The following is a 24,843-nucleotide window of genomic DNA, read 5'->3' on the forward strand; positions in this document are numbered from 1 at the left end:
TGGCCCAGAGAAGCTTCGTTAGGACTCTGAACTCTAAGGTGGCTCTGGAGATAGGTTCTTCACAGCCTTCTGTAATTAAACCTTATAATTTCTACCTTCCCCCTTCTCTGGGATACATCCCCTTCTCTCCATTCACACAGCAATCTAAAGCTACCTACAACTACTTACAACTCACTCTTGGATGGTTACAATAGCCTTCTAACCAGCCTCCCTCCTTCAAACTTGAATTTATCCCTCACTCTGCTGCCAAGGTGATTTGCAGTTCCTCAAACTGGATATTCAACTGCCTTAATACATGTCTTTGTAATGGCTATCCCTCATGCCAATGCTTTTTCATCATCATGGTCATCTCAAACATGGTTTCCCTGGCTTTCTCGGGACTTGGCTCAATTCCTACTTTCTGAGAAGGCTTTTTCCAGGCTGGTCTTCACCTCCACTGTCTCCCTTAAGATTATGCAGGGGTAGGGAACCTGTAGCCTCCAGGTCCTCAAGTGTAGCCTTCTGACTAAATCCAAACTTCAAAGAACAAATCCCCTTAACAAAAGGATTGGTTCTATAAAACCTGGACTCAAGTCAAAAGGTTGCACCCAACGACCTAGAAGATCACATGTGGCCTTGAGGTCCCAGGTTCCTCAACCCTGGTCTAGGCCCGTATGCCTTCCCATTCAGACTGCTTTCCATCTATATTCTGTAAGTATCTTGTATGTTGTCTCCCCAACAGAACATAAGCTTCTAGAGGGGAGGGACTGTTTTTGAACTTTTTTTACATCCCTTGCACTTAGCACAGTTCCTGGCTAATAATGAGGCTGAAGAAATGCTTGCTGAGAAGAATACTTCCTATTCCTTCAGACATCCCATGGAACAGTGAGAATTAATGGAGGTAATTTGGCTTCCTGTGGTTTAGTCTCTTAATGTACCATACCAAAGGCTGAAGTCCCACCCACAAGCCGTCCCCTACACTTTGTGGGTTATGCTCAGTATCTACAGTTTCTTGCTCATAAAATCACAGTATTAGACAGAGCTAAGACAGCTCTTAGACAGAGCTGAGATGTCTAGACTAACCCATCATTCTATAAATGAAGATGCTTAGTACTAGAGAAATAATACATTCTTTCACAAGGTTATTGAAGTTATAAATGAGGCCAGAACCCATGTTTTCTGACTCCAAGGTCTTTTCACTGTTGTCAGCCACAACTTAAAACAAAGGAAATGAAACCTTAAATCTAGTGCAAGCTCTGCCATCCAGTAGCTTTGTGATCTTTGGTAAGTAAGTAATTTAATCTCATGGCCCATTCTACCTCGCCTTCACAAGGTTTTAAACATTCTTTTTTCTCCATTAGGTTATAACCTGGGTAAAATGAGAGATTTAAAAGATGATTTTCAGTTCAGACCAGTCTCCTAGATTAGAAAGGTAAACGCGCTCTAACTCACCAAACACTGCCAATATTCTTTCTCTTTTCAGGGAACAACCAATTCTTCCTAGAGAACTGTGCCTTTAGAGACCTATGTTACTAATTTCTCTATGGCAGAGACAAAGCTAGTTTTGGGGAATGGGATATCAGAGGAAACTGAGGAGAGGAGCATATGACAAAAGGCAAGTCTCCGAGGGTCTTTTCTTTATTCTACTTTTACACTGGGGGGGGGGGGGGGCCAGGGAGGAGGGTGGGCTGAAGAGAAGGGGGAAAGTAGATAAAAGATCCTTCTTATTCTATTTTATGCTCTTGAAACTGAGGGTCAGGCAGCTAGGTGGCGCAGTGAATAGAGTACTGGCCCTGAAGTCAGGAGGACCTGAGTTCAAATGCAGCCTCAGACACTTAACAGAAAAACTGGCCGTGTGACCTTGAGCAAGTCACTTAACCCCAACAGCCCTACCTTCCCCCCTCCAAAAAAAAAAAAAAAAGAAAGGTGAATCTGAGGGTCATGCCAGATTCAGGGTCTTGAAATATAAAAATATTCAGAAAAGTGAAGCAGTTGTTTAAACTGGAATAAGAGCCCCATCAGTCTCAGCTAAACAATTGAAAAGCTTATCCATACTTCTGTGAGCTAAGAGAAACCAGGCCTACTGGGTCTTCACATTCTGATGAGCTCTCTAAAAGTTGTTTTAAAATACCAGTAGTACCTTCTAATCATTTCTGAATGATTTCTGATAATTTTTAAATTCTTATGCTCAAAGTGTTATCATTTTGAATAAAATTTTGAATTTGGAAGTTCTTATATTTCATGAAGAAATTAATTATTTTATAATATTACTTCAGAATCCCAGAAACGGTGGTCAGTCCCCTAAAATGGAAATACTTTTGCAATCAGCCAAATCAATTTGCTACAAATGTGTGGGTGGTATTGCTCTTCCTTGTGACATCCTACAAGGCCTGATGGATTCAATTGTAATCAGCATTTATTTAATTACATTGAGTCTTTTCATTTTTCAAATCAAAGTTTAAGGATATCGTTAAGGTCTAGTCAAAATAAAAGATAGTGAAAAACTTTTCAATAGTGGGCAAAGCTTTATAGGTTTTGACTGTTCTTCTATATAAGAATAATGTCTGTCGGGGTGGCCAGGTAGCACAGTGAGTAAGAGCACCGGCCCCAGTGTCGGGATGACCTGGGGATCAAATCCGGGCTCAGACACGTAGCACCCACCAGAAACACCTGGTCGTGTAACCTTGAGCAAGTTACTTAACCCCGATTGCTTTAAAAAAAGAATAATGTCTGTCCAAGGAGGAAATTATGCTATGGCTAACTGACCCGGCTCTAGGCATAACCAATAAAGTTTTTTTATAGATACTATTATTTCATTTGCAAGGTTTTGTCTTCAGAACCATCTACTTCCAGACATGGCACAATCCTTTCTTGAGTCCTTTGCCTTCCTTTTTCAGACCTGTTTTCTCCCTAATTCTTCAGTGTGTTCCTGGTTCCAAAAATTTCCTCTCAGAAACAATACTAGCAGTACGTCAATTCACATGTAAGGTTTTACTGACTAAAGATGTTACCTTTCACAGATAAATATGCATTTAACATACTCTTCAAAGGTCAATACTTAACCCAAAGGAATGAAAGTATAATAGGGCTAATTCAAGAATAAGTTGGTGGAGACATAGGATAATTTTCTACAAGGCCTTTCTTCTTTCAAATCACACCATGTAGATGAACATATTCCATTCAAACATCACAGAGACCCTTGTCCACAAAACTGCCGAGTTTTAGTGCTGAGTTGTAAAAACACGAGGAGAGAGGGGGAGAGAGACAGAAAGAGAGACAGAGACACAGAGAGAGAGAGAGTGTGCACACGAACATACAGGAATCATGCAAGTTATGTTATGACTGAGGAAAATTAAATGTGATATTTAAAAATTTCAAAATTACTTTTAGCAAGAATCAAAAGGAAATTTCACTTACTGAGGTTCCATTTGAGACCAGTTGTGGTGACCTGCTTACAAGGGTGTCCAACAGGAACAAGGCCACACCAATCACCTTCAAATCCTGTGTCAACATGCAGTTTGTGCTTTCCCTACAAAAAAAAGAAACTGTTTATAAGGAAGTCCTACCAATGGAAGTGAAAGTACTTCCCCAAACAGATTTCAAAATACTCAGGAAGCCACTGGCACAGTAAATACCCAGAGACTCTGGAAAGGATTTTTCTGGGAAAGAGAGGGATTTTCAGCTAAACAATAATTCAGCCTTTGCTCCAAGAATCATAAGGAAAGTTTCTGCTTTGGCAAGGGGGAGCAAGGAATGGTAAGCAAGAATTAAGTACCTATTATGTTCAAAGCAATGTGCTCTTTTTTTTGGTGGGGGGGGGGGGGAGGAGGCCGGGGTGGTTAGTCATTTTTCAATGCTTTCTGACTCCTTATGACCTCATTTGGAGTTCTCTTGCCAAAGATACTGGAGTGGTTTGCCATTTCCTTTTCAAGTTCATTTACAGATGAGGAAACTGAGGTAAACATGGTTAAGTGACTTGTCCAGGGTCATACAACTAATAAGTATCTGAGGACACATTTGAACTCAGGAAGATGAGGCTAGCCCTGGCACGCTTATACTATTCCACCCTAGCTGCCCAAGTGTCCTAAATACTTTACAAATAATTTGATCCTCACAATAACCCTTGCAGATAGCTGTTATTATTATACTTGTTTTACAGATGAGGAAACAAATAAAAAAACAGTTAAGTGATTTTCCCAAGGTCACATATGAACACAGGTCTTCCAGAGTCCAGGCCTAGCACTTCACCCACTGTGCCAAACAACTGCTCTAGTCCAGTCAAATACAATAAACATCTAAACACCTACTATGTGGCAAATACTATGGTAACAACTGGGGTAAAATAAATAAAAAGAAAGGCAGTCCTTGCCCTCAAGAAGCTTACAATATAACACACAAAAGGCAGGAAGTGGGTGCAGGAGATTGTGTTCCATGAAGTTGGAACCAAGCAGAGGAGCAGATACAGAGAGGAATGAACCCCAAATTCCAATTTTTTCCCTCTCTAAAGGACAGCACTGGGAAGAGGGTCTACCTTCCACATCTCCAATCAAAAGAGAAAAGAAGCTGAGCAATGTGGCGAAGATCAAGGCTTTTTTTAGTGGTCAGAGGTAGAATGTGAAAAGGAAGATATCTCAGTTAAACTTAGCAGGCAAATGTTGACTCTACCATGTATAAAGAACTGCTATTAAGTTTACAAAGTCTACTTGCTCTTCCTTAATGTACAATATTTCATCTCATTTGCATACCTTTGCAGAGTTTCTTTTCCATTCTTGGAATGCATTCACCCTTCTCACCTAAGTCTATTAGGACCCTTAACTGCCTTGAAGGCTGGGTTCTGTAGTCACTTCCCAGAGAAGGCCTTCCCTAATTCTTCCTTCTCCACTCATTCTCTAGTGGATAATGTTATCTCTTCCCTAAAATTATTTGCCATGTATACCTTATTATACTCTGTAAGTCACAGGTAAGTTTCAGGTCAGAGGTTATTTTTCGTCTGTATCCTGGATGCATAGCATAATGACTTGGAAATACATTAAAAAAAATCTGAACTGGATTTAGTGAACAAAACAAATATGGAAGGGAACACTAAGAAAATGGATGATATTTTTGATACAAAAAAAAAGATCCTGACATACTAGAACACAAGGACCAAATCCAATGAAAGGATATTTAATTTGGATAAGCCTAAAATTTCACACCTGAGTTAAAAAAAAATAGACTTCACAAATAACCAGATTAGGTGCAAGAGGGAGTGGCTACACAATAGTTAACCTGGAAAAGTTCTGGATTTTAGTGGATTTATCCACGGATTTTGGTGGATTTTTAAATTCAACAAATAAGCCAAGCAATGTGGCACCCAAAAGAGTGAGAATATTCATATAGACAGCATTAAAAAAAAAAATCCATGTCTTCCCCAAAATAGAATGGAGTGTGAGAGTACTGTTTAGAGAACATCCAGACTACACATTTAGTTCATATTTCGGAAGAATGTTGGTAAACCAGAAAGAGGTAGGATAGTGTGGATACAGGTTGGCCTTGAAGCCAGGACATACTGAGTTGAAGGCCTACCTTTGATGCATCTTGACTGTGTGACCCTGAATAAGTCCCTTAGCTTAAACTCTCAGTGCTCTAGAAAGCTAAGACTATAAGTTATAGATGTGTTGACCTGCATTGATGGGGTGAATTGGAAAAATGTCTCCCAAGGATTAACAGGATAATGCCTTGAAATTCTTCCACATTATTATCTGCTGAAGGAGCTGGTGGTATTTCATTTCAAGAAGAGAAGACTCAGGGTGAACAGCTGTCAGGTTATCTTTAAATACCAGAAGGGTTCTTACATGGAAGAGTAATTAAGACTTGAAATTAGGCATAAGGAACATTGAAGGGAAGTTCTAGAGGCTTGATGACTTGAAGTGAGGAAAAAAGCAAACAACATACTAACAATCATTAGAAAGTAGATTAGGTCTTTGGGTGATGAATTCCATCAAAGGCTTGATGGCTGATAATTTAATGTCACAGGGGGTTTTCAGTCATGTCCCAAATATACTAAGTAGGCACTAAGGTCTTTTGTGACTGAGATTCTGTGGTTCTGTGTGTCAACCTTTCCTCTTTGTCAAATATATTTTTATTTCAGTGTTCTCTTTTCTTCCCTATGCACTGAAATGTTGAGTCCCTAGCCTAATGTAGTTAGTTGCTGACATCTGTACTGTAAAAATGACTCAAGATTAGTTGAAATATAAGGCATGCAGACTTAATAAAAGGTAATACTACACTATCTAACCATTTTCTCCTCCCACAGAATATATTTTCTAATTTTCTTTAAATGTTCAATTAGGAAAGGTCAAATATAGTTCATATAGAGGAGTTAAATAGAGAATTGCAACAGAGAAAGCAATCTGAAGAAAGAATTAAGTAGACATTGACCTCACATTATTTTAAAAGAAATGATTATAAAACTGATGACTTCCGATTTTGGATAATACTTGTTTTTCTCAAAAAAAAAAAAAGATTTGTAAGGAAATACTAAAAAATTATTTAATCCTCATTTCAGATCAGAGTTCTAGAAGCTGAAAGTAGAAGAGTAAAGATTACAAAATGTGTTAAATATAATTAGTGATTGGTATAATGGGTTTTACCCTTAAGCTTAGAGTCAGTCCTTTCTTCCTTCCTTCCATCTTTTATTCTTTCTCCTTCCTTCCTCCCTTCATCCTTTCACTGATTCTTTTCTTTTAAATAGTGCCAGGATAATATTCTACAAATCTCAACATTAACAGATTCTTTAAGTGAATGTTTGAATCTTCTCTGAGGAAAGTCTGGTTGTGAAAAGAAAGAAATCATTGGGGTTTTGAGGCCAGTCTTTTAAAAAAAGACCATTTGCTACTAGTCCCTTCTCCATCACTAGCCCAGAGGATATGGAAATAGAGAGGAATTTACTTTTATAAATTTTCTTCCCTGAAATCCTTTTTTTTATCTTTAACTCTACAGAAAGTCAATATGAAATCACAGAACTAGTTAAACCAAATCCTACCATGCGATCTATCTCCTGTTGGTTCTATGGTGCCATGAAGCAGAAATGAGGCTAGCATCACCGCCAATAAATATTTATTGAGTGCTCACGGTGTGGTACCTATTATATTAAAAACACAAGAGACAACCTCTGCCCTTCTTAAGTGTTGATACTGCAAGTACTTACATAATACATGAACAAGGAAGGTGAAATTAGGACCTATAATTTTGAACTAGTTATTTTTTTATTTTGATTAAATAAACATTTCCTGGTCATTAGTTATCAGCTTTGAATACTTTCTGACCCCTGGTATTATCATTTATACATTCATATATATAATTATTTATAAGCCACTCCCCTCCTGGCCAAAATGTAAGCTGACTCTTTCCTTTGTAGTTGACATGTAAGTATCCAGTGCAAAACCTTATACAGAATAAGCACTTAATTTAAATTTTTGGATTGAATTGAAATGATAGCGAAGCAAATAGCAGGATAAGCTGTCTTCACACAAACCTTACCATGGAGCCATTGAAAACCATATCCACCACACACATGTCATGGTACAGCTGACTTCCTAACTTCTCCGTTCAAAAGATTCATGAATAAATTTGCATGGAAGAAAAGAATATGAGGCAATGCCTCATGGATGTATGCTCATTTGCTGGTGTGCTCTAATCTTCAATTCCCCCTTTGACCAACAGAAACCAGCCTAGGCTATTGGTAACTTAGTCTATTGAATTCTGCATCAAGGTTTTCCTGATGTTGATAATCTGCATCCTTAGAGCAAAAACTCTGTGAAGTGTCATATGGACGAAAATTATTTATGGCCATGTGACCCAGGGAATTCACTACTTTGAAGGTCTTGGGATCCCATCTCCTTTTGTCCCTGTATATGACTATGTGATGCTCTTAGTACATGTGTACTCCCACTAGGATGTATTTATCTAGTTAGATGGAAGGACCAGTTGGATCAATAAGGAGGATAACCAATGATGAGATTAGATTAAGCCAATTAGGTCTTTCTGAGAATATGGCTCAATGGTCTCAGGTGATGTCCTATAGGGAAGGTGATACTCAAAATGAAATATCTTTCTTCCTATTTATCAGATATTGATTTAGTATAAAGAAAGCAGTGCAAAGAAAGAATATTAATGTACAGAAAACAGAATTACATTTACTCCTGGTACTTTACGTAACTTTTAATATTCTAAATGTTACAGGAATTTAAATAAGGGATCAAAATTCTACTCTGCTGATATATACAAACAGTATAGGCCAACGTCAGTATGCATGTATATGCATGGTAAATGCATGTATGGAGGTGGTATATAGGTAAAAAAGTTCTGTGACTGTGTGTGGTCTTATAAACTTGCTGTGCATAAATACATAAGGACTAAAACTATAGCATGAAACAATTAAAATTTTACAATTAAAAATTTTCAGAAGTCATTTTATCAGTTAATAGCATTTTTTAGAAAGCCAGGTTATGGGTTGGTATTAATACCTATGACAGAAAACAATAATAAGGGTACAGATGAGAGTAACCAAAACACCAGGAACGCATGGAACATGAAACACTACCAGTGAGGAAGGAGAATGTGAGAAAGGTAAATAGTAGAGAGGCTTGAAAATTTAGGTTTGGAAAATTAAGTTGCATTCAATTCTTTGTGACCCCATTTGGGGTTTTCTGGGCAAGGAAACTGGAGTGGTTTGCCATTTCCTTCTCTAGCTCATTTTACACGTGAGGAAACAGAGGCGATAAGGGTTAAGTGACTTGCTCTGGGTCACACACAGCTAGTAAGCATCTGAGGCCAGATTTGAATTCTCCACCACATCACTTAGCTGGACCCCTATGTATGGGCAACCACACTGGCATATCCAGGATGGCTGCTAGTATAGGTTCTTAGATCTGCTTTAGTGGAAAAGATAGCTATTTAAGGGGTCAACAATCTTTTAAAATTACATTCACTAGTGCAGGGGAAAAGTCAGCACTCTGAACTTCAGACAAAACACAAGCAGAGAAAGACCCACAGACAGGGCTCTGACTCCCTGAATCAACTATACACTTTATATATAGATGGATCAAGAGAGCCTTTACATCTAAGCAGTCTGGGAGATCTGAACATATGGCCACTCAGAATCTCAACCATGCAATCAGAAGCTCCTTCTCATAAGCAAGCCCACAAAAAAAAAAAAGTTTTTTCTAATTTGACCTTTGGCTTTTAAAAGGTCTTCTTGAAGACCACTGAAATTCTTGTCACAGGTTTCAGCATAGGATTCGGATCTAGAAGGAACTTTAAAAGATCATCTAGTCAAACCTTGTCATTTTAGCTTATTTTTATTAAATGTTGTTATTCCAAATTGCAAAAATTGGTTTTCCCTCCTACCAACCCTCAACAAAGGGTTGTGTATGGAAGAAACACAAAACCCCTGCAATAAATATGCATAGTAAAGCAAAACAAATTCCTGCACTGTGTCCCCAAAAGAGGTTTCTTGTGCTGTGTTCTAAGTCTATTACTTCACTTTTCAGAAGATATACAGCAGCTTTTGTGGTGCATTGGAGATAGCACCCTGCCTGGAGTCAAGAGGACCTGAGTTCAAATCCAGTATCAAATACTTATCAGCTATGTGACCCTGGGCAAGTCACTTAATCTTGGTGGCCTCAGTCTCCTTATCTGAAAAATAGGCTGGAGAAGGAAATGGCAAACCACTCCAGTTGCCAAGAAAACTTGAAATGGGGTCACGAAAAGTTTCTTTGTATTCATGATGCCAAAAAAAAATCTTAGGATTTAATGAAATAAATCAACAAAAATTACTCTGTTACTCCGTTGATTTGATGTAAAATAACAGTTTAGGCTTGTCTTTAAAAATTAAAAAAAAAAAAACTTTCTCCTGTTTTCTTTACAACTTCATGACACCCCATTATACAATGCTCTAGCTAATTTCATTTAAGAATTTTTAGCAAATTAGGAAGAATTTTTTTTTTCAGTTAATAGGGACTAGAGATAGAAGAGAAGACTTTTCTTTTTGACAAAAAATACATGGAAAGGCCTCAGCAAAGTATTATGCAAGAAATAATATAAAATAGGCAGCTAGCTGGCACAGTGGGTAGAAAATTAAGCCTGAACTAAGGGAGTTAGATTAAATCCAGCCTCAGATATTTATTAGCTGTGTAAATCTAGGTAAAATATTTTATCTGTCTACCTCAGTTTCTTCAACTATAAAAATAGCATCTACTTCCTAGGGTTATTGGGATGATCAAATGAGATCATATTTACAAGACAATTAGCACAATACCTAGAACACTGTAGACACTATGTAAATGCCATTATTGTTATTATATATATATTGTGTTTATTTTATTTTTATTATACCATTTTGTTTTTCAATTTCATTTAAATTTTCAGTGATTTAAAACACATAATATTAACTAAGCTTTCCTTTTAGTCTTTCCTTACAAAGCCATTCTCTCTCCCCATTATTGTAAGAATCATCTGATACTATCATTTGGGAGCACAGGTAACTCTTGGTCTACATTCAACAAAAAGTGTTCTGTCTTCCTCTGAAAAAGATCTTCTGATGAGCCAGATACTGATGATTTGAGTCTTCAAGGATTTTTATCCTTTTGTAAAAGTGTAAATCAACAAGGACAATATCATGCACAGATCCTTTGGGTTGAACTGTGGGAAACCTTTCTCTCCCCATCCTGGGGGTGTGGGTGGGTGTGTTGGAGCGGGGTGTCAGGGTAGTTCTAGAGAAAAATTTATTCCACTCCTTATGCAGACTACTTCCTAATTCTCCTGGGTGCAGAACTCTTAACACATGCTAGCCTCTATGTGATCTGACATAAGCAGGCACACAGTCTGACAACCCAGAACTTCTCCAGGGATTTATGTCATTACTAGAGACTACAGGTACATTAAATAATCAATTACATCCATCCCTTCTCATGAATCATTGTGCAAGTTCCTCTTCTATTCCTGTAATGTGCCCAGAGCTCTTTTTGAAGACAATGGTAGGTCTGTGAAAAGAAGGTATAGAGAGAAAACAAGGAATCTTACCCTGAAATTGCCCCCTTTTAGGTTTTACACACAGTAAGAGCTTAATCATTGCTTGAGTAGAGTTAAATTGATAAAGTGCAATTCAGAGAAAGTTGATTAATGCATTACATTAAACACAAAAAATAATAAATGACAAAAGATGAAGGCTTAAGTAGAGCACTTCACAAAGATGTGTTAGAATGCCAGCTATGCTGAACAGAGGTGATATGATGCAGCTCTCCTTTCTCACTCAGAGTCAAAGGATGAGGCAGAATACATGGAATACTGGATAACTTGAAATAGATGAACCAAAGAGTTAAAATACAAAGGTAACATGTTTGTCAAAATACTAAGTCACTTAATACTAAAATACTAAGACGCAAAATACAAACAAAGCTCTAACCATTTACACTTCGATTCTCAGTAAGTCTTCAAATCCTTAAAAACACATTATTTGATTCTGATGGCAATCTCTTAATTGTAGATGCTTATAAAGCTAAAATATCCAAAGGCAGTATGTAAAAGATAGATCAAGAAAGCAAGTGAAAAACAAGGGTGCTAAACCTGGCTTTTGTTTTTAATCTGATGTTGAAGAAAGGAAGACTGCAGGTTTTAATGATAATGACAAGCTTATAAAGCATCCATCCATCTATCTAATCTGGATGCTGGACAATGTTCATTTCCTACCTTATAGCTCATTACACCCAAATCTCTGGTCTATAGTCCATCTCAATATGAGCCAAGGTTCACCATGCAGAGGTGAGAAGCACATGAAGGTAAAAGTCTGGAGATGCCCCTGTGCTACCTGCCCCAGGTCCTTAAACAATTTTATCAATGAACAGCATGTGGAACCACAGAAACTGAGATCCATGAAGGGACAAGAAGGAGAACAAGAGTTTGAATCACATTTTCCTGAACCGACATATTCACCTAGTCAGTGAACAATCAAGCATTTATTGATTTCTTACTAAGTGACAAGGACTATGCTAAGTACTAGAGATACAAAGAAAGCTCCTCCCCTTGACCCCAATGCCAAGAAAAAAAATTCCTGCTCAAGTATCCCATAGTCTAATGAGGGAGATAATATGTCAACAATCCTATACAAACAAACTATATTCAAGATAAACAGGAAATAACCAAATAACCAATAACAGGAAGGAAGGCTCTAACAAGAAGGGTGATTAGCAAAGGCTTCTTGTAAATGGTAGAATTATAACTGGGACAAGAAAAGGAGAGCAGGAGATGGAAAGGAGGAGGAAGAGAATTCTAGGCATAAAGACAATGAAAATACCCTAAGTCAGGAAAGAGTATCTTGTTCAAGAAGACTACTGTCACAGAGGAAGACACAAGTAAGGAGTAAGAAGATAAAAGATAGGAAGGAAAGATTTTGTATTTGATCTTCGAGATGAGAAGAATCACTGGAGTGGATTAAATAGGGCAGTGACATGGTCAGACCTGACAATGAGTGAAAGATGGATAAGAGTGGGGAGAGATTTGAGGAAGGAACAACAAACAAAAGGCATTGAAATAATTTAGGCATTAGAAGATGAGATCCTGCACCAGGTGGCAGAAGTGTCAGGGGAGAGAAGAGATATGAGAGATTTTACAGAGGCTGAATTAACAGGGCTTGGCACTAGATTGGATGGGTGAGGGGGAGGGAGAGAGAGTCAAAGATGACATCTAGGTGTGAGCCTGAAAGGATGATCAAAATTTCAACTATTTTGATCCTTGAAGGTTATCTGTTTTTGGATATAACTACAATAACAAAGGACTTCCCTAGTAAAACAAAGCTGGATTTATGGAACTCCTAAGTGAGACCTTCCACATTCTCTTATTCTGCAAAATCTATATAAGGAACCATAGGAAAAAGTTCCTGGGATTATCATGATTAGCATACAAAACAATTCTGGACAAGGTAGGTTACTTGCTGACAATGACATGTCTGTCACAGTACTGTTTCGTGTTTTATATTGGCTGCTTGAAAAATACGAGTTATTTTTTTTTGTCCTGTGATGTTTTGGCTCTGATGATTCTATCTGTGCATTTCAATAATTTACTAAACCAAAGGAGTCCTGTGCATCTGCTTTTAATAGGCATATCTGAAATGCTTTTTGCTCTGGATTGCTTGGAAATTCAACTGTTTGTTTTTGACCTTTTAGCTTCTCCTGTTCCAGGAGGGGGTTACATTTCCCCTCTTTGAAGGTCTTCAAGCAAAAGCTATGGATGACCATTGAGTGTGCTATAGGGGATGGAAGGTAGGGAAATCATATTTTCTGATTCAGCTTAAACTCTATGACCTCTGAAATCTCTTCCAGATTAGAGATCTGTGATTCTCTGATTCTGAAGGTAATCTCACATTTCACATTTTTTCTCAAAGTTTTGCAAATGCCTTCAGGTACAAGAATCACATTTCTAACCTGAACTAGATTTATAGGCCAAATAAGTCTGCTGACAGAAGGGGAAATATGAGTGGTTTTGAATCCTTCCTCAATTCAATTCAATTTGATAAATGTTTGTTAAGTACCTAACTGTATGGGTTTCTGTGACAGGGGCTGGGATACAAAAACAGAAACACCAAAAACAGCCCCATCAATGAGCTATATTCAAGAGGCACCTAGGTAGCACAGTGGATAGAGAACTAGACTTAAAATCAAGAAGATCTCAGTTCAAATTTGACCTCAAACAATGACTAGCTCTGTGTGTGTGTGTGTGTGTGTGTGTGTGTGTGAGAGAGAGAGAGACAGAGAGACAGAGAGAGAGAGAGAGAGACAGAGAGAGAGAGAGAGAGAGAGAGACAGAGAGAGAGAGAAACAGAGAGAGACAGAGAGACAGAGACAGACAGAGACAGAGACCCTGGACAAGTTGCTTAGCATTCTTTATATGCAGAAGGAGGATAATAATAACACCTACCTCTGAGGTGATTTGAGGAGAAAGTGAGATTGATATTTATAGATGTTTCGCTATCTTTAAAGAACAATATGAATGCTAGCTATTGTTAATATTTTTCGTCATCATCAAGATTATACTGGGGTGGGAAGGGGTGGGGGAGTGGGTTATCATATGTACACACATAAGAATGAGAACAAGGAAGGTTTCATTCAGGAGAAAGCTTCTGAGCTGGGCCTGGGAACAAAACAAGGATTCTGGAACTTTATGCATGCAAAAAATAATCGAGAATATGCTGTCACATGATGAAAAAAAATTACAAATCAATCAATCCTTGATCAGTTAAACATCTGCACTATCCTGCTCTGAAACAGATTTGTTTCCAGTTAAAACAGTAACACTGAGTATGTTATTGACCTATTGACTTCTTCTTCCTGCCATCTCTCTATAACTCACATTTATAAAGGACTAAACCCAATTTCTACACAACTAAAAAGCATGTCTCCCACTGTCCTTCTGTGTCACCCTCATTTCAGAGTTGAGAAAAGGAAGGCAAGGAGTAGCAGAATCATCCACCAGGAGTCACAAGGTAGGAAGTTGAACAGTCAAGAATATTGCACACAAATCCAAAGCTCTTCCCACTCTGTCTACTTTTACAATCCATATCTTAATTCAATATGCAATTTGGGTGTTATCACCTCTACATAACTTTATCTGATCCCCCAATTGTAAGTGGTCTCTCTCATCTCTAATTATCTCATATTAATTCATTTCAATACCTATTGAATCCTTCCAGGAAAATGTTAATTTACTGACTGCCCTATGGTGCCATTCACCTTTCTTGAAGCTACACTTTTTTTTTTTTCCTAGCCACCATCCCACTAAATGTTGTCTCCTCTTTTTAGAATATAAATTTATTTAGGACAGGTATACTAACACTTTATATCCCAAGAGTCTAACACAATACCCAGCTTGTAAAAGACACTTAATTTTTTGCTTTTGTTTACGAGGAGAGCACATGGTTATATCATCTTTTTGTCATCTCATTTCCCACCTGGCTGCCCTTTTGGATTTCTCTATCATGCCCCCAGGAACCTCACCATCCTGTAAGCCTGCATCAGTCTTGCTTGATAATCATACTTCATTAGTACCTTATGCTCTTCTGATTGAGAACCCTCTTTTTGGACACCTCAGTGAAGATAGCCTCCCAATTCCTCCATTTAAGGAGGGTTACCCAAGCCAAGTTACCTCTTCAATTTTCACATGGCTTTACTCCTTTGGATTTCTGCTGTCATTCTTCCCTCCTGGCCCTTTACCTTCCCTATTCAGTTGGTTTTACTAAGCTTTGGTTTTACTTCCTTTAAATTCTAATCAACTGAAGGCAGGGACTGTCTTTCTTTTTCATATTTAAATCCCTAGGATTTAGCACAGTGCTAGACATAGAGTAGGTAGCTCTTAATGCATATTTGTTGAGTCTTTCTCTTTAATCTCCCCATCTACTTATCTTCCTTTATTTTGTCCCAATAACTATGGAGGGATTTAAAAAATACTATCTTTCATTACCAATAATATTGTAAAACACGAAAAGAAAATAATTGATAAGCCTTCTGAAAATTCAAAGTTGAAAAACTGACTTAATATATGTGCTCTCATTTTGGTACACTGGTTGAAATGGTAAACTCTCATAGGAAAGAAACATCATAGTTATTTATGCTATGGAGAGTCTCTATGTTAATGTTTAACTATAAAATGCCCTACATTTTGTGAGATATCTCTGGGGGGGAGGAGATATCCCATTTGGTGTGGGGGTGAGGGAGGGAGAGCAAGACGAGGTATGAGTGTGGATGTGCATATATTTTAAATTCTTTTGAGAAACGTTCTGAGAAAACCTTCTAGAAAAATAATGTGTCTAAATTTTGTTTTCCATTTTGATCTTCTTATTGAAGCTATGATTCAAGGAACTTTAAATTGGGCATCTTTAGCTGGTTCTAGTTCAAAAAGGAATGCAAGACTTTTCTTTTCAGCACTGGTGGGAAAAATCAGATAATATATTGACCAGATTTCTCTTCCCCTCTCCCACACACCCCAAAAAAGGTTCTTGTTATATGAAAATGTGTGGCTAACAAAATAAGCATCCCAATAAACATTTCAACTTTCTCTTTAGATTACTTTACTAACTACCTTCAATTCTTCTGCAAAGTAATTGATCAGCATGGCAAGATATTCCTACACTAGGTAATCAACTACCAAGATTACTGTGAATACAAACAAGCACTTTCTTCCACCAGACTCCTCCTTTCCTCTAGATTAGCTATTCATCAGGAGACCCACAAGGGAAGAGCTCTGCAGTTAACTGAGTAGCTTCTTGGCAGTGCATCCAGGCTGAATGGTGGGGGAGAGAACCACTTGAATTGTTCCAATTATTTTCCTGTCCAAATAAACAACATAAGCTGTTCCTGCATCTCAAGAACACATCACAGCTAATGTATAGGATGGTTTATGGATTAGTGGGTGTCTAGTATTTTTTTTTCCTCTTGTGCTAATAATACTCCTAAAATATAGTTAGTGTGTATGATTTTCCTTTTCTTTAAAGAAGAGATTTCTTATTTGTTTATAGAAAAATCAGCATGGTTATCAGTGAAGTAATTGTGGGGCAAGAATAAAAAATTCTTCAGAAAATTGAACTTTAACACACCCCCACTGTGTTCTTGTGAGGACTGAATCAAGTGAGATAATATAAAAATGTAAAGCACTTTGTACATCTTAAATGTTAGCCATCATCACCATCATCATTAGTTAGGCATGTATAGATTGGACTTTGTGGGCTTTCATTTTAACTTTTCAAGTAGAATCATTCCAATGGCAAAAAATGGCCCTTATCCTTTCTACTGTACAACATAGAAACAATTTTCCTCTGAATACCATTTTTGGTGTTATAAGGACTTAATGGTCTGTATAAATAGTATAAGAAACACGTTTAGATGATAGTTAGCCTCTAATAAATGTTTACTGAGTTGAACTAATACCCTTAACATTGACTAAAATTCGATAAGCACAGGCTAAGTATTATTAAGAATCCATGAGTGGGAGAGACGATATTTAACTAAAGGGATCCCTTTCCATCCCTCCCCCTCACATTTTCAATCTCACCTTATTGTTTAATTCCTTTCCTATTTCCAACAAACATGCTCACTTCCCTTCACTAGATCCAACCATTTCTACAAGCGATTGCCTTGTATGTCTTCCCCTCATCATCAAACTCCTTTGCAGGTAAGGGAGGAGGAAGGTATTTACACTTATTGCCACTACTTAGTCAACCTTCACTATCCAACCTTTTGGAATTTGGCTTCAGGTCTCATAATCAAAATGAAACAGTTCTCAAAAATTACCAGTGATCTTTGAAGTGCCAAGTATGATCATCTTTTCTTAATCCTCTCCCTTCTGAACCTCTCTGAAGCATATGATATTGTTGACTACTATATCTACCTGGATACTCCCTCTTCAGTTTGTTTTTATGAAAATATTCTTCCCCCAGTTTGCCTTCTACCTATCAGAGCAATTTTGATGACCTTATCCTTACATGGATTTATTTAGCATCTCTATACAAATGATTCACAGATCTGTTTATCATCCAATCTTCTCTATTCCTGCTGAGAAACATCATCCTTCCAGTTTCCCAGATTTACAAACTCAGATTATCATCCCATACAAATCAATGCTCAAACATCCTGGTTTCTACTTCTACAACCCCTCCTGCAATGACCATAGACTAGGGGAGAGGTGATAAGGACCAGAACTAGGGTGGTAGTAGTGTTGAAAGTGGAAAGAAGTATATATACGTGTGTGTGTATCTATCTATCATCTACCAAAATGTTGTGGAAACAGAAACAAGATCTGAGGACTGACTGTATATATTAATTGAGAAAGAAGGGAGGAGTTAAGGAAGATATGGAAATTGATAATCTGGATGACTAGAAAGATCATGGTCTGACCATATCATTGTTCTATTCAATAAACTCCAAGGCCCCCTGTTGCTTTGAGGATAAAATATAAACTCCTCTGTCTGGTTACATATAAAACCTTCACAATACAGCTGCACAAAACTAATTACACATCACTCCCATTATCCACTCTACAATCCATTCAAACTGGACTTTTTGCTATTCTTCCCACAAAGCATTTCTCTAGGCTTGGGAACTGATCCTTTCCTATGGCTGAAATGTTCTCTCTGCTCACTTCTGGCTCAGAAAATCCCCATACTTCCTCCAAGGAGGAAAAACAAAAAGATATGACAGTGATAATAACAACAAAGCCCCTCGAAGAGAGAGAACAAAAACTGCTCCAAGAAATTTCAGAATGACTTAAACTTTCAATTAGGAGATTAAATAAAGAAACATGTGATGTATATAATAATTGAAATAAGATCTCTGATTGGGGCAGGAAAGAGGCACAGTGGACAGAGCACTGGGTCTGGAGTCAGGAAGACTAGAGCTAAAATCTGTTCTCAAATATTTACTAGCTGTGTGACCCTGGGCAGGTAATTTCACCCTAACTGCCTCAGTTTCCTCATCTGTAAAATTAGCTGGAGAAGGAAATGGTAAATCACTCCAGTATTTTTGCCCCCCCCCCCAAAAAGAAATGACTGAAAATGACTAAACAAAAAGATCTCTGAAAAAAAAAGCTATAAGAAGATTGTAAGCAATGATTTAAAAAGGGGTAATTTATGCAAAATCTTTTTTTGTGTGTGTGCTTTTTGGAGGGGCAGTTGGAGTTAAGTGACTTGCCCAAAGTCACATGACTTTGTTAAGTGTCCAAGGCTAAATTTGAACTCAGGTCCTCCTGACTCCAGGGCCAGTGCTGTATTCACTGCGCCACCTAGCCACCACCTATGAAAAATCTTAATAAAGCTATAGACGATATAAGGATTAGGATGGTCTATTTAGGAGAGAAAAATGGGGATGGCAAGCAATATAAAGGAACAAAATTAACAAAAAAGAAATCTAAAAGATCATACCTGGAAAAGATCTGAGTTCTCTACAAACCAAAGCAAAAGAGCAAGAGGACAGAGTTCAGTGAAACAATATGGTAAATAATGGTCACTGAGAAAGAGAAAGAAATAGTACAAATCTTATATTCCAGTGAAGCACATAAGAAAATTGCCTGGAAATAGTAGAAACAGCAACCAAAATAAAAACTGACGGGATCTAATAGACATTGCTAGAGAATATCCTGAAGTTTAACCCAGAAAATTATCCTAATTTAACTAAACTTAGAAATTAAGTCAACAAATTCTAGAGCTTTAATAACAAAGAACCCTAGAAGCACTTAATAGATAATTCACATATTAAAGATCACTCATTTGAATTGCAAAAGACTACTCAATAAGGTTGAGAAATTAATTGAATATGGGATATGGAAAAGCAAAGAAGCTTTTCTTATATTCCAAATTACCTTCCATGGAAAACTACCAATGTCCCTCCCTCCCTCCCTCCCTTCCTTCCTTCCTTCCTTCCTATGTAATTTCACTGGAAATTCCCTCAACCAATGGACATCAGCCTTTATTCTGAAACTTGCATGTTAGAAAGTTGAATGGGGCCCTGGGAAATTAAGTAATTAACTCAAGGTCAAACAAACAGAAGAAGTACTGGTAGCTAAGTCTTCCTAACTCCAGGACCAGAGTTCAATCCTCTATGCCTATAGAAATGTGACTAGAAAGGAACTTAAGGTCATAAGCCCAGACCAAATTATTTTCTCAATTTATAGATGATATGATGGTTTCCTTTAAAAAGCTTACAGAATTTTACTTATACTTATGCACACACACACACACACACACACACACACACACTCTCACCCCAACAATAAATAGCTTCAATGAAAGGCAGAACACAAAATATATCCACAAAAATAATCATGATTCTTATACTACCATAAACTAAGAGAAAAGATAAACAAAAAGAACAATAATTTGCAATAAGAGCAAAATCTATTAAATATCAGCAACTTAATCTCTCAACATATATACTGGATGTATTTAACTGAAATAAAGGAAGACCTCTCCACAATTAGAAAGCTTCTGACTGTTGATACCTGGGTCATGTTAATATGTAAAAATTATGACAGTACACAACTTTAGCATTATATACTGATTAAATTTCTAAGAAGATGCTTTGAAAAGAGAGAATTAAAACAAAACCCATATGTTGGAACAAAAACTCAAGACAATCAAAAAGATGTAGGACTGATATTATTTTCTTGCCAATGAAAATACAAAGCTGTAATTAAGAAACCCAACTAGTCTTGGAAGAAATAGAAGTAGAGTAGTAAAACAGGCTAGAAATTAAAACTCAAACTCCTTACAAATAGGGATTATTTCATTCTTTGCACCAGCATCCAGACAACCTGGTACAGTACCTGGAAAAAAATAGACACTTAAGAAGTATTCCTTGATTGACTTAGAAGGATATGTATTCCAAAGTCTAATGTTCTAGAAACACAAAGTACCAAGGAAGGAACTAATTATTCATCAAAACTGCTGAGCGAATGTAATAGTAATATGACAGAATACAAATTCAAATTCAGACCTCCAGAGAGAATATTATGAAATAGATCATTCTGAATATAGGGATAGTGTGGTATTTAAAAAAGGTCCAAGAGATATATTTTGGGGGTAATTTAATCATTTTATTAATAATGCCAGCATGTTTATTAATAAAAGGATGACCATCTGGCTGTCTCTCAGACCAAAAACCCCTAATGGCAGTGGCATTGGAAGAGCAGTTAATCCTGAAGATGGCAATCAACTGTGTGAACAAGTAATGAGAAAAGGAATATTACAGAGAAAGGCTGAGTTATATGCCAATGAGTTTCTTGGGTTACTATGACTTGCATCACCCAAATTTTGGTCAAAAAGACTTTCCATATTACCTGTCTGACAAAAGGGAAAATCCACATTTTCCCAGATCGTCTGAGCAAACATAATGAGCAGGATTAACCATTAACACAAACTTAGAATTTCTTGTAAAGTCTTTGAATAGACCTCAGATATTCTGGCCAAATTAAGTGTTTTAAAAATAAGAAATAATGATTCACAATCATTTGAAAAAGTTGTCAAAATCACTAATTACAAATGAAAATTAAAACTAAACAACTTAAGAGTGTCATTAACTTAGCAAAGACAGTTGAAGTTTGAAAAATTCAATGTTAGCAGGGCTAAGGGAAGATAGATTCACTAATTCACTGCTGATAGAGGTATGAATTGGTCCCACTAATTTGGAAATAATTTTACACTATTCATGTAATGTTAAAATTTTTTTTTAACCCAGAGATCCTGCTTTTGAATTTGTAGCACAACAAGGTTGCTGGCACCATAAATAAGTAATAAATAAGCAAATGAGTGAATAGGCAAAAATGAACATATGGTTAAGTACTTACTATGTGCCAGATCCTGTGCTAAATGCCAGAATGAATGAACAAATAAATGATAAATAGTGAGAGAATGAAGAAAGGGAAGAATAAATTGATAAGTAAATGAATGAATAAAAAAAATTGTGTCATTTCTCTTTATGAACATATAGCCCATAAACAGGCCTCCACAAAATTTTTCTCAAGTGTTATAAAAACAGAGCCGCCATTTTTTCCAAAATCCTGGATAATATAGATTGTCTTTCATTCTTTTTTTGGGGGGGAGGGAGGAAATGCAATTTACTAAAAGGTAACCTTTACCAAAAGCTAGATATCCACACTTAATATTTGGAAGAATCCACATTTTTTTTTGAGTCAGGAAAGCAAGGTAGTTGGGGCTAAGTGACTTGCCCAAGGTCATACAGGTAGTAAGTGTATCAAGTGTCCAAAGTCGAATTTGAACTCAGGTCCTCCTGATTCTAGAGCCTGTGCTCTACTCACTGTGCCACCTAGCTACCACAAGAATCCAAATTTTTGAAATTCTTGTTTTCTTCATTTTCAGTAGACAAAAGGTCCAACTTTCATATTTGTGCAAAGTGGAGTATGACATCTTTCACAGAAAAAAAACTGCCTACTTTCACTTATCTTCTGATCTTTCTGGGCATAACTACTCTAAAGAAAAATTTTATCTTCAAACTTTCTGTAGATAGCTTATGGGATCTTGATCACTGCCACAGAAATTAAGTAAAATTAAATCCTCCATTGATTTCAATAGCATACAAACACAAACCAATAACAACCAAAGCACATGCAGGGGCCAATATCCCCAAACAGTTAAACAAAACAACATAAAAGTGTGATTACAATTGGTACTACATATAACTTTCTACCAAATAGTTTACTATTTGTTAAAGTAAGGTTTTGAGTGTCTCTCCCCCACTCCTCATCTCCCCCTCCCCCCATAAAAATAACATTTCCTCAAGATGAAATTGCAGACAGGTTTCTTATATAGTTGATTTCTATATTATATATATATAATATATATATATATAATTATATATAGTTACTTATATTATATATATAGTAATATATAGTTACTTTACTGATAGTTAGTTTTACACATTTGAATTGTAAGGAAAACAATTCAAAGATGTTCAGTTATCTAGACTAGTGATATCGTAGGCTAAGATATCAACAGTTCCAAGTAATGAAGCAACATATAAAAAAAAATTTTAAGTGAACATATTTTTTTTTTGCTTTGTCATAGATATGTGAAAATTTGCATTATGAACTGACTTTCCTACATGCAAACATTCTTCAGCTTCCCTATCTTACCACATCTCTAGTTTAATTTTTGTCCTGTGCATTTATCTCTTTTATGTCTTTATTAATCTTTTCTTAGGCCTTGCTGTTCTTCTTTCTGTCTCTTTCACTCCCTCTGTCTCCACCTTTCTTATTTCTTCCTCCTCCCATAAATGAACAAGATACATAATTAAGAATATTTGAAACACTTTTATTTATTGAATGTATTTCTTTTTCCTTTTTCATAAATTTTCAAAACTCAGTAAAATATTTTTTTTCTGAAAAAACAAAAAAACAGTTCCTCTTTGCTTATGTCAGCCTAATTGATCTGATTCTAAAGGGTTAAATGATTGAAAATTATAAAAAGCTCACCTTGCCTCTCTGGCACCATACAAATGAAAGCAAATAAATACTTAAAAACATGGAACAAAACCCACGTTAAGTTCTCTTTCCTAAAGACCTATAGTGAAAATGATTCCATTCAAGCAAGAATGTCTTACCTCAAATTGAATTAAATACTTAAGAAAAAAAGAAGTGGGAACTGCCTATTAAGCAGCCCTCCTAATTCAAAAGTCACTGGTCCTTACTTGATTTCAATAAACAATCACATGGTCTAGAAGAGTTCTTGCCTACCAAATTGGCACCACACAGGGCTACCTGAAATTGACCACTCTCTATGGCCAGGTATATTGAGGAAAGCTACATACAGAAAATCTATTTTCTCTGTTGTTTAGCTTTTCTGTACCTCTAATTTTTTTTTGTACCATAAAGATGTTATTTTAGTTTTGTTAGCACCAATTTATGGTATCCTAGAAACTCCACAGGGATGGAGAAGAACAGGTACTTACAACAAAGCAGAATTACCTATGTATTTATGGCTTTATCATTTGACAGGGAAGGTCAAACCTTCTCAGAGTTTATTCATAACCCTAGACGGGCTTTCAATTCTTTGAAAATTGCTCCTTGATACACAGCCTCCCAGAAATCACAGAGAGTGGCAGTCATTCTCTTAAGGTATAAATCAAGATTTGAACAATGGATAGCACTGTTCCTCACCCTCCTCCCTCCCAGACAAGAAAGAACATTATACTTTTATTGTTGAATACTGGTACTTTTCAAAAAGCCAGTGCTTTGAGGAGTTTTATGTTGTTGTTTTTGCTGTTTTTTTGTTCTATCTGGAATAGATTACTAGAGCTATCTGTGTGGAAAATGTGTTTTAGGAATAGACAAATATATGTAGTACTATTGCATTTTTCTATAGTTTTAATATTCTCTTGGCTACCCTCATACTTATTTTTTTTAATCCAACATCAAGCAACTTTCTGACATGTTCCAACTCCATTATGCCTTAGTAAGAAAAAGAAAGGAATTATACATCATTTGGGTATATATCAGAACAAAATAACCTATATCTAATAAATTTCTTCAAAGACAACAAAAATGATGAATATAGCATAAGTTTTGTATAGAATTAATGACCAAATAATTTTTTTTTGAAAATGAAAATAAACACATAGGAAAATTTCAGTATATTTTAAGTTTCCTAACACAGGTCAAGAAGGCTTTGGCCCAGGAGACAATTAATGCTTAATAATTAGAAATATTAATCAATATTGCATTTATCATCTCATTTTATTTCAGGTTATACTGGCTAGAGACAGTAAATGAATGAATGATAATTTACTAAGTGCCTACTAAAGGCCAGTTAGGATTCAGTGTATACTTAACATGGCCAAGAAGGGAATTTTCTTTCTTCCTAGGGCATGTTGATTATCAAATAAAGAGCTTTCCTTTACTTTGGGGACTTAATCAATTTCGTGATTGCTAATTTGATTCTTCTCATTAAAGCCTGTCAAATGATATCATCAGAAGAACTGTTGAATTAGTCTCTAATATAAATTAAAAAGCACTGGTTGAGTCCCTACTAAGTGTCTGGAGAGCTGACTTCGGAGCCAGGAAAATTTAGGTTTCCCCTCTAGTTACCAGAAATGTGACCTTCAAAAAAGCTGATGAACCTCTCAGTGCTCTAGGTATTTCTCTAATACTATAAGTAATGGAGTATGTGCTGACTTCCTCTTCTAGGCATTCCCTATACCAATGGAATCACATATATAGTCCCTATCCCTTCCCATGTTCCCCTGAAAGACTTCAGACCAAATTCAGCCTCAGATACTTATAAGTCTGTGACCCTGAGTAAAACACTGCCTCAGTTGTCCTATCTCTAAAATA

The 24,843-nt window shown here is 36.5% G+C and overlaps 1 protein-coding gene across 5 annotated transcripts in view; it reads right to left on the minus strand.

The window, feature by feature from the left end:
* The window catches only part of LOC138155734 (thiamine pyrophosphokinase 1-like), a 479,265-nt gene that overhangs the window by 115,616 nt on the left and 338,806 nt on the right, over window positions 1–24,843 (minus strand). For all 5 annotated transcript variants that reach the window (XM_069081026.1, XM_069081104.1, XM_069080982.1 and 2 more), the window contains one exon: window positions 3,397–3,508. In XM_069081026.1, coding sequence (XP_068937127.1) covers window positions 3,397–3,508 — 112 coding nt within the window. The remainder of the gene's footprint in view (window positions 1–3,396; window positions 3,509–24,843) is intronic.

This window comes from Petaurus breviceps, unplaced genomic scaffold (genome assembly GCF_028583685.1).
Source record: "Petaurus breviceps papuanus isolate PSGF00001 unplaced genomic scaffold, PetGlider_PUasm1.0 110, whole genome shotgun sequence".
NCBI classification, from domain to species: Eukaryota; Metazoa; Chordata; class Mammalia; order Diprotodontia; family Petauridae; genus Petaurus; species Petaurus breviceps.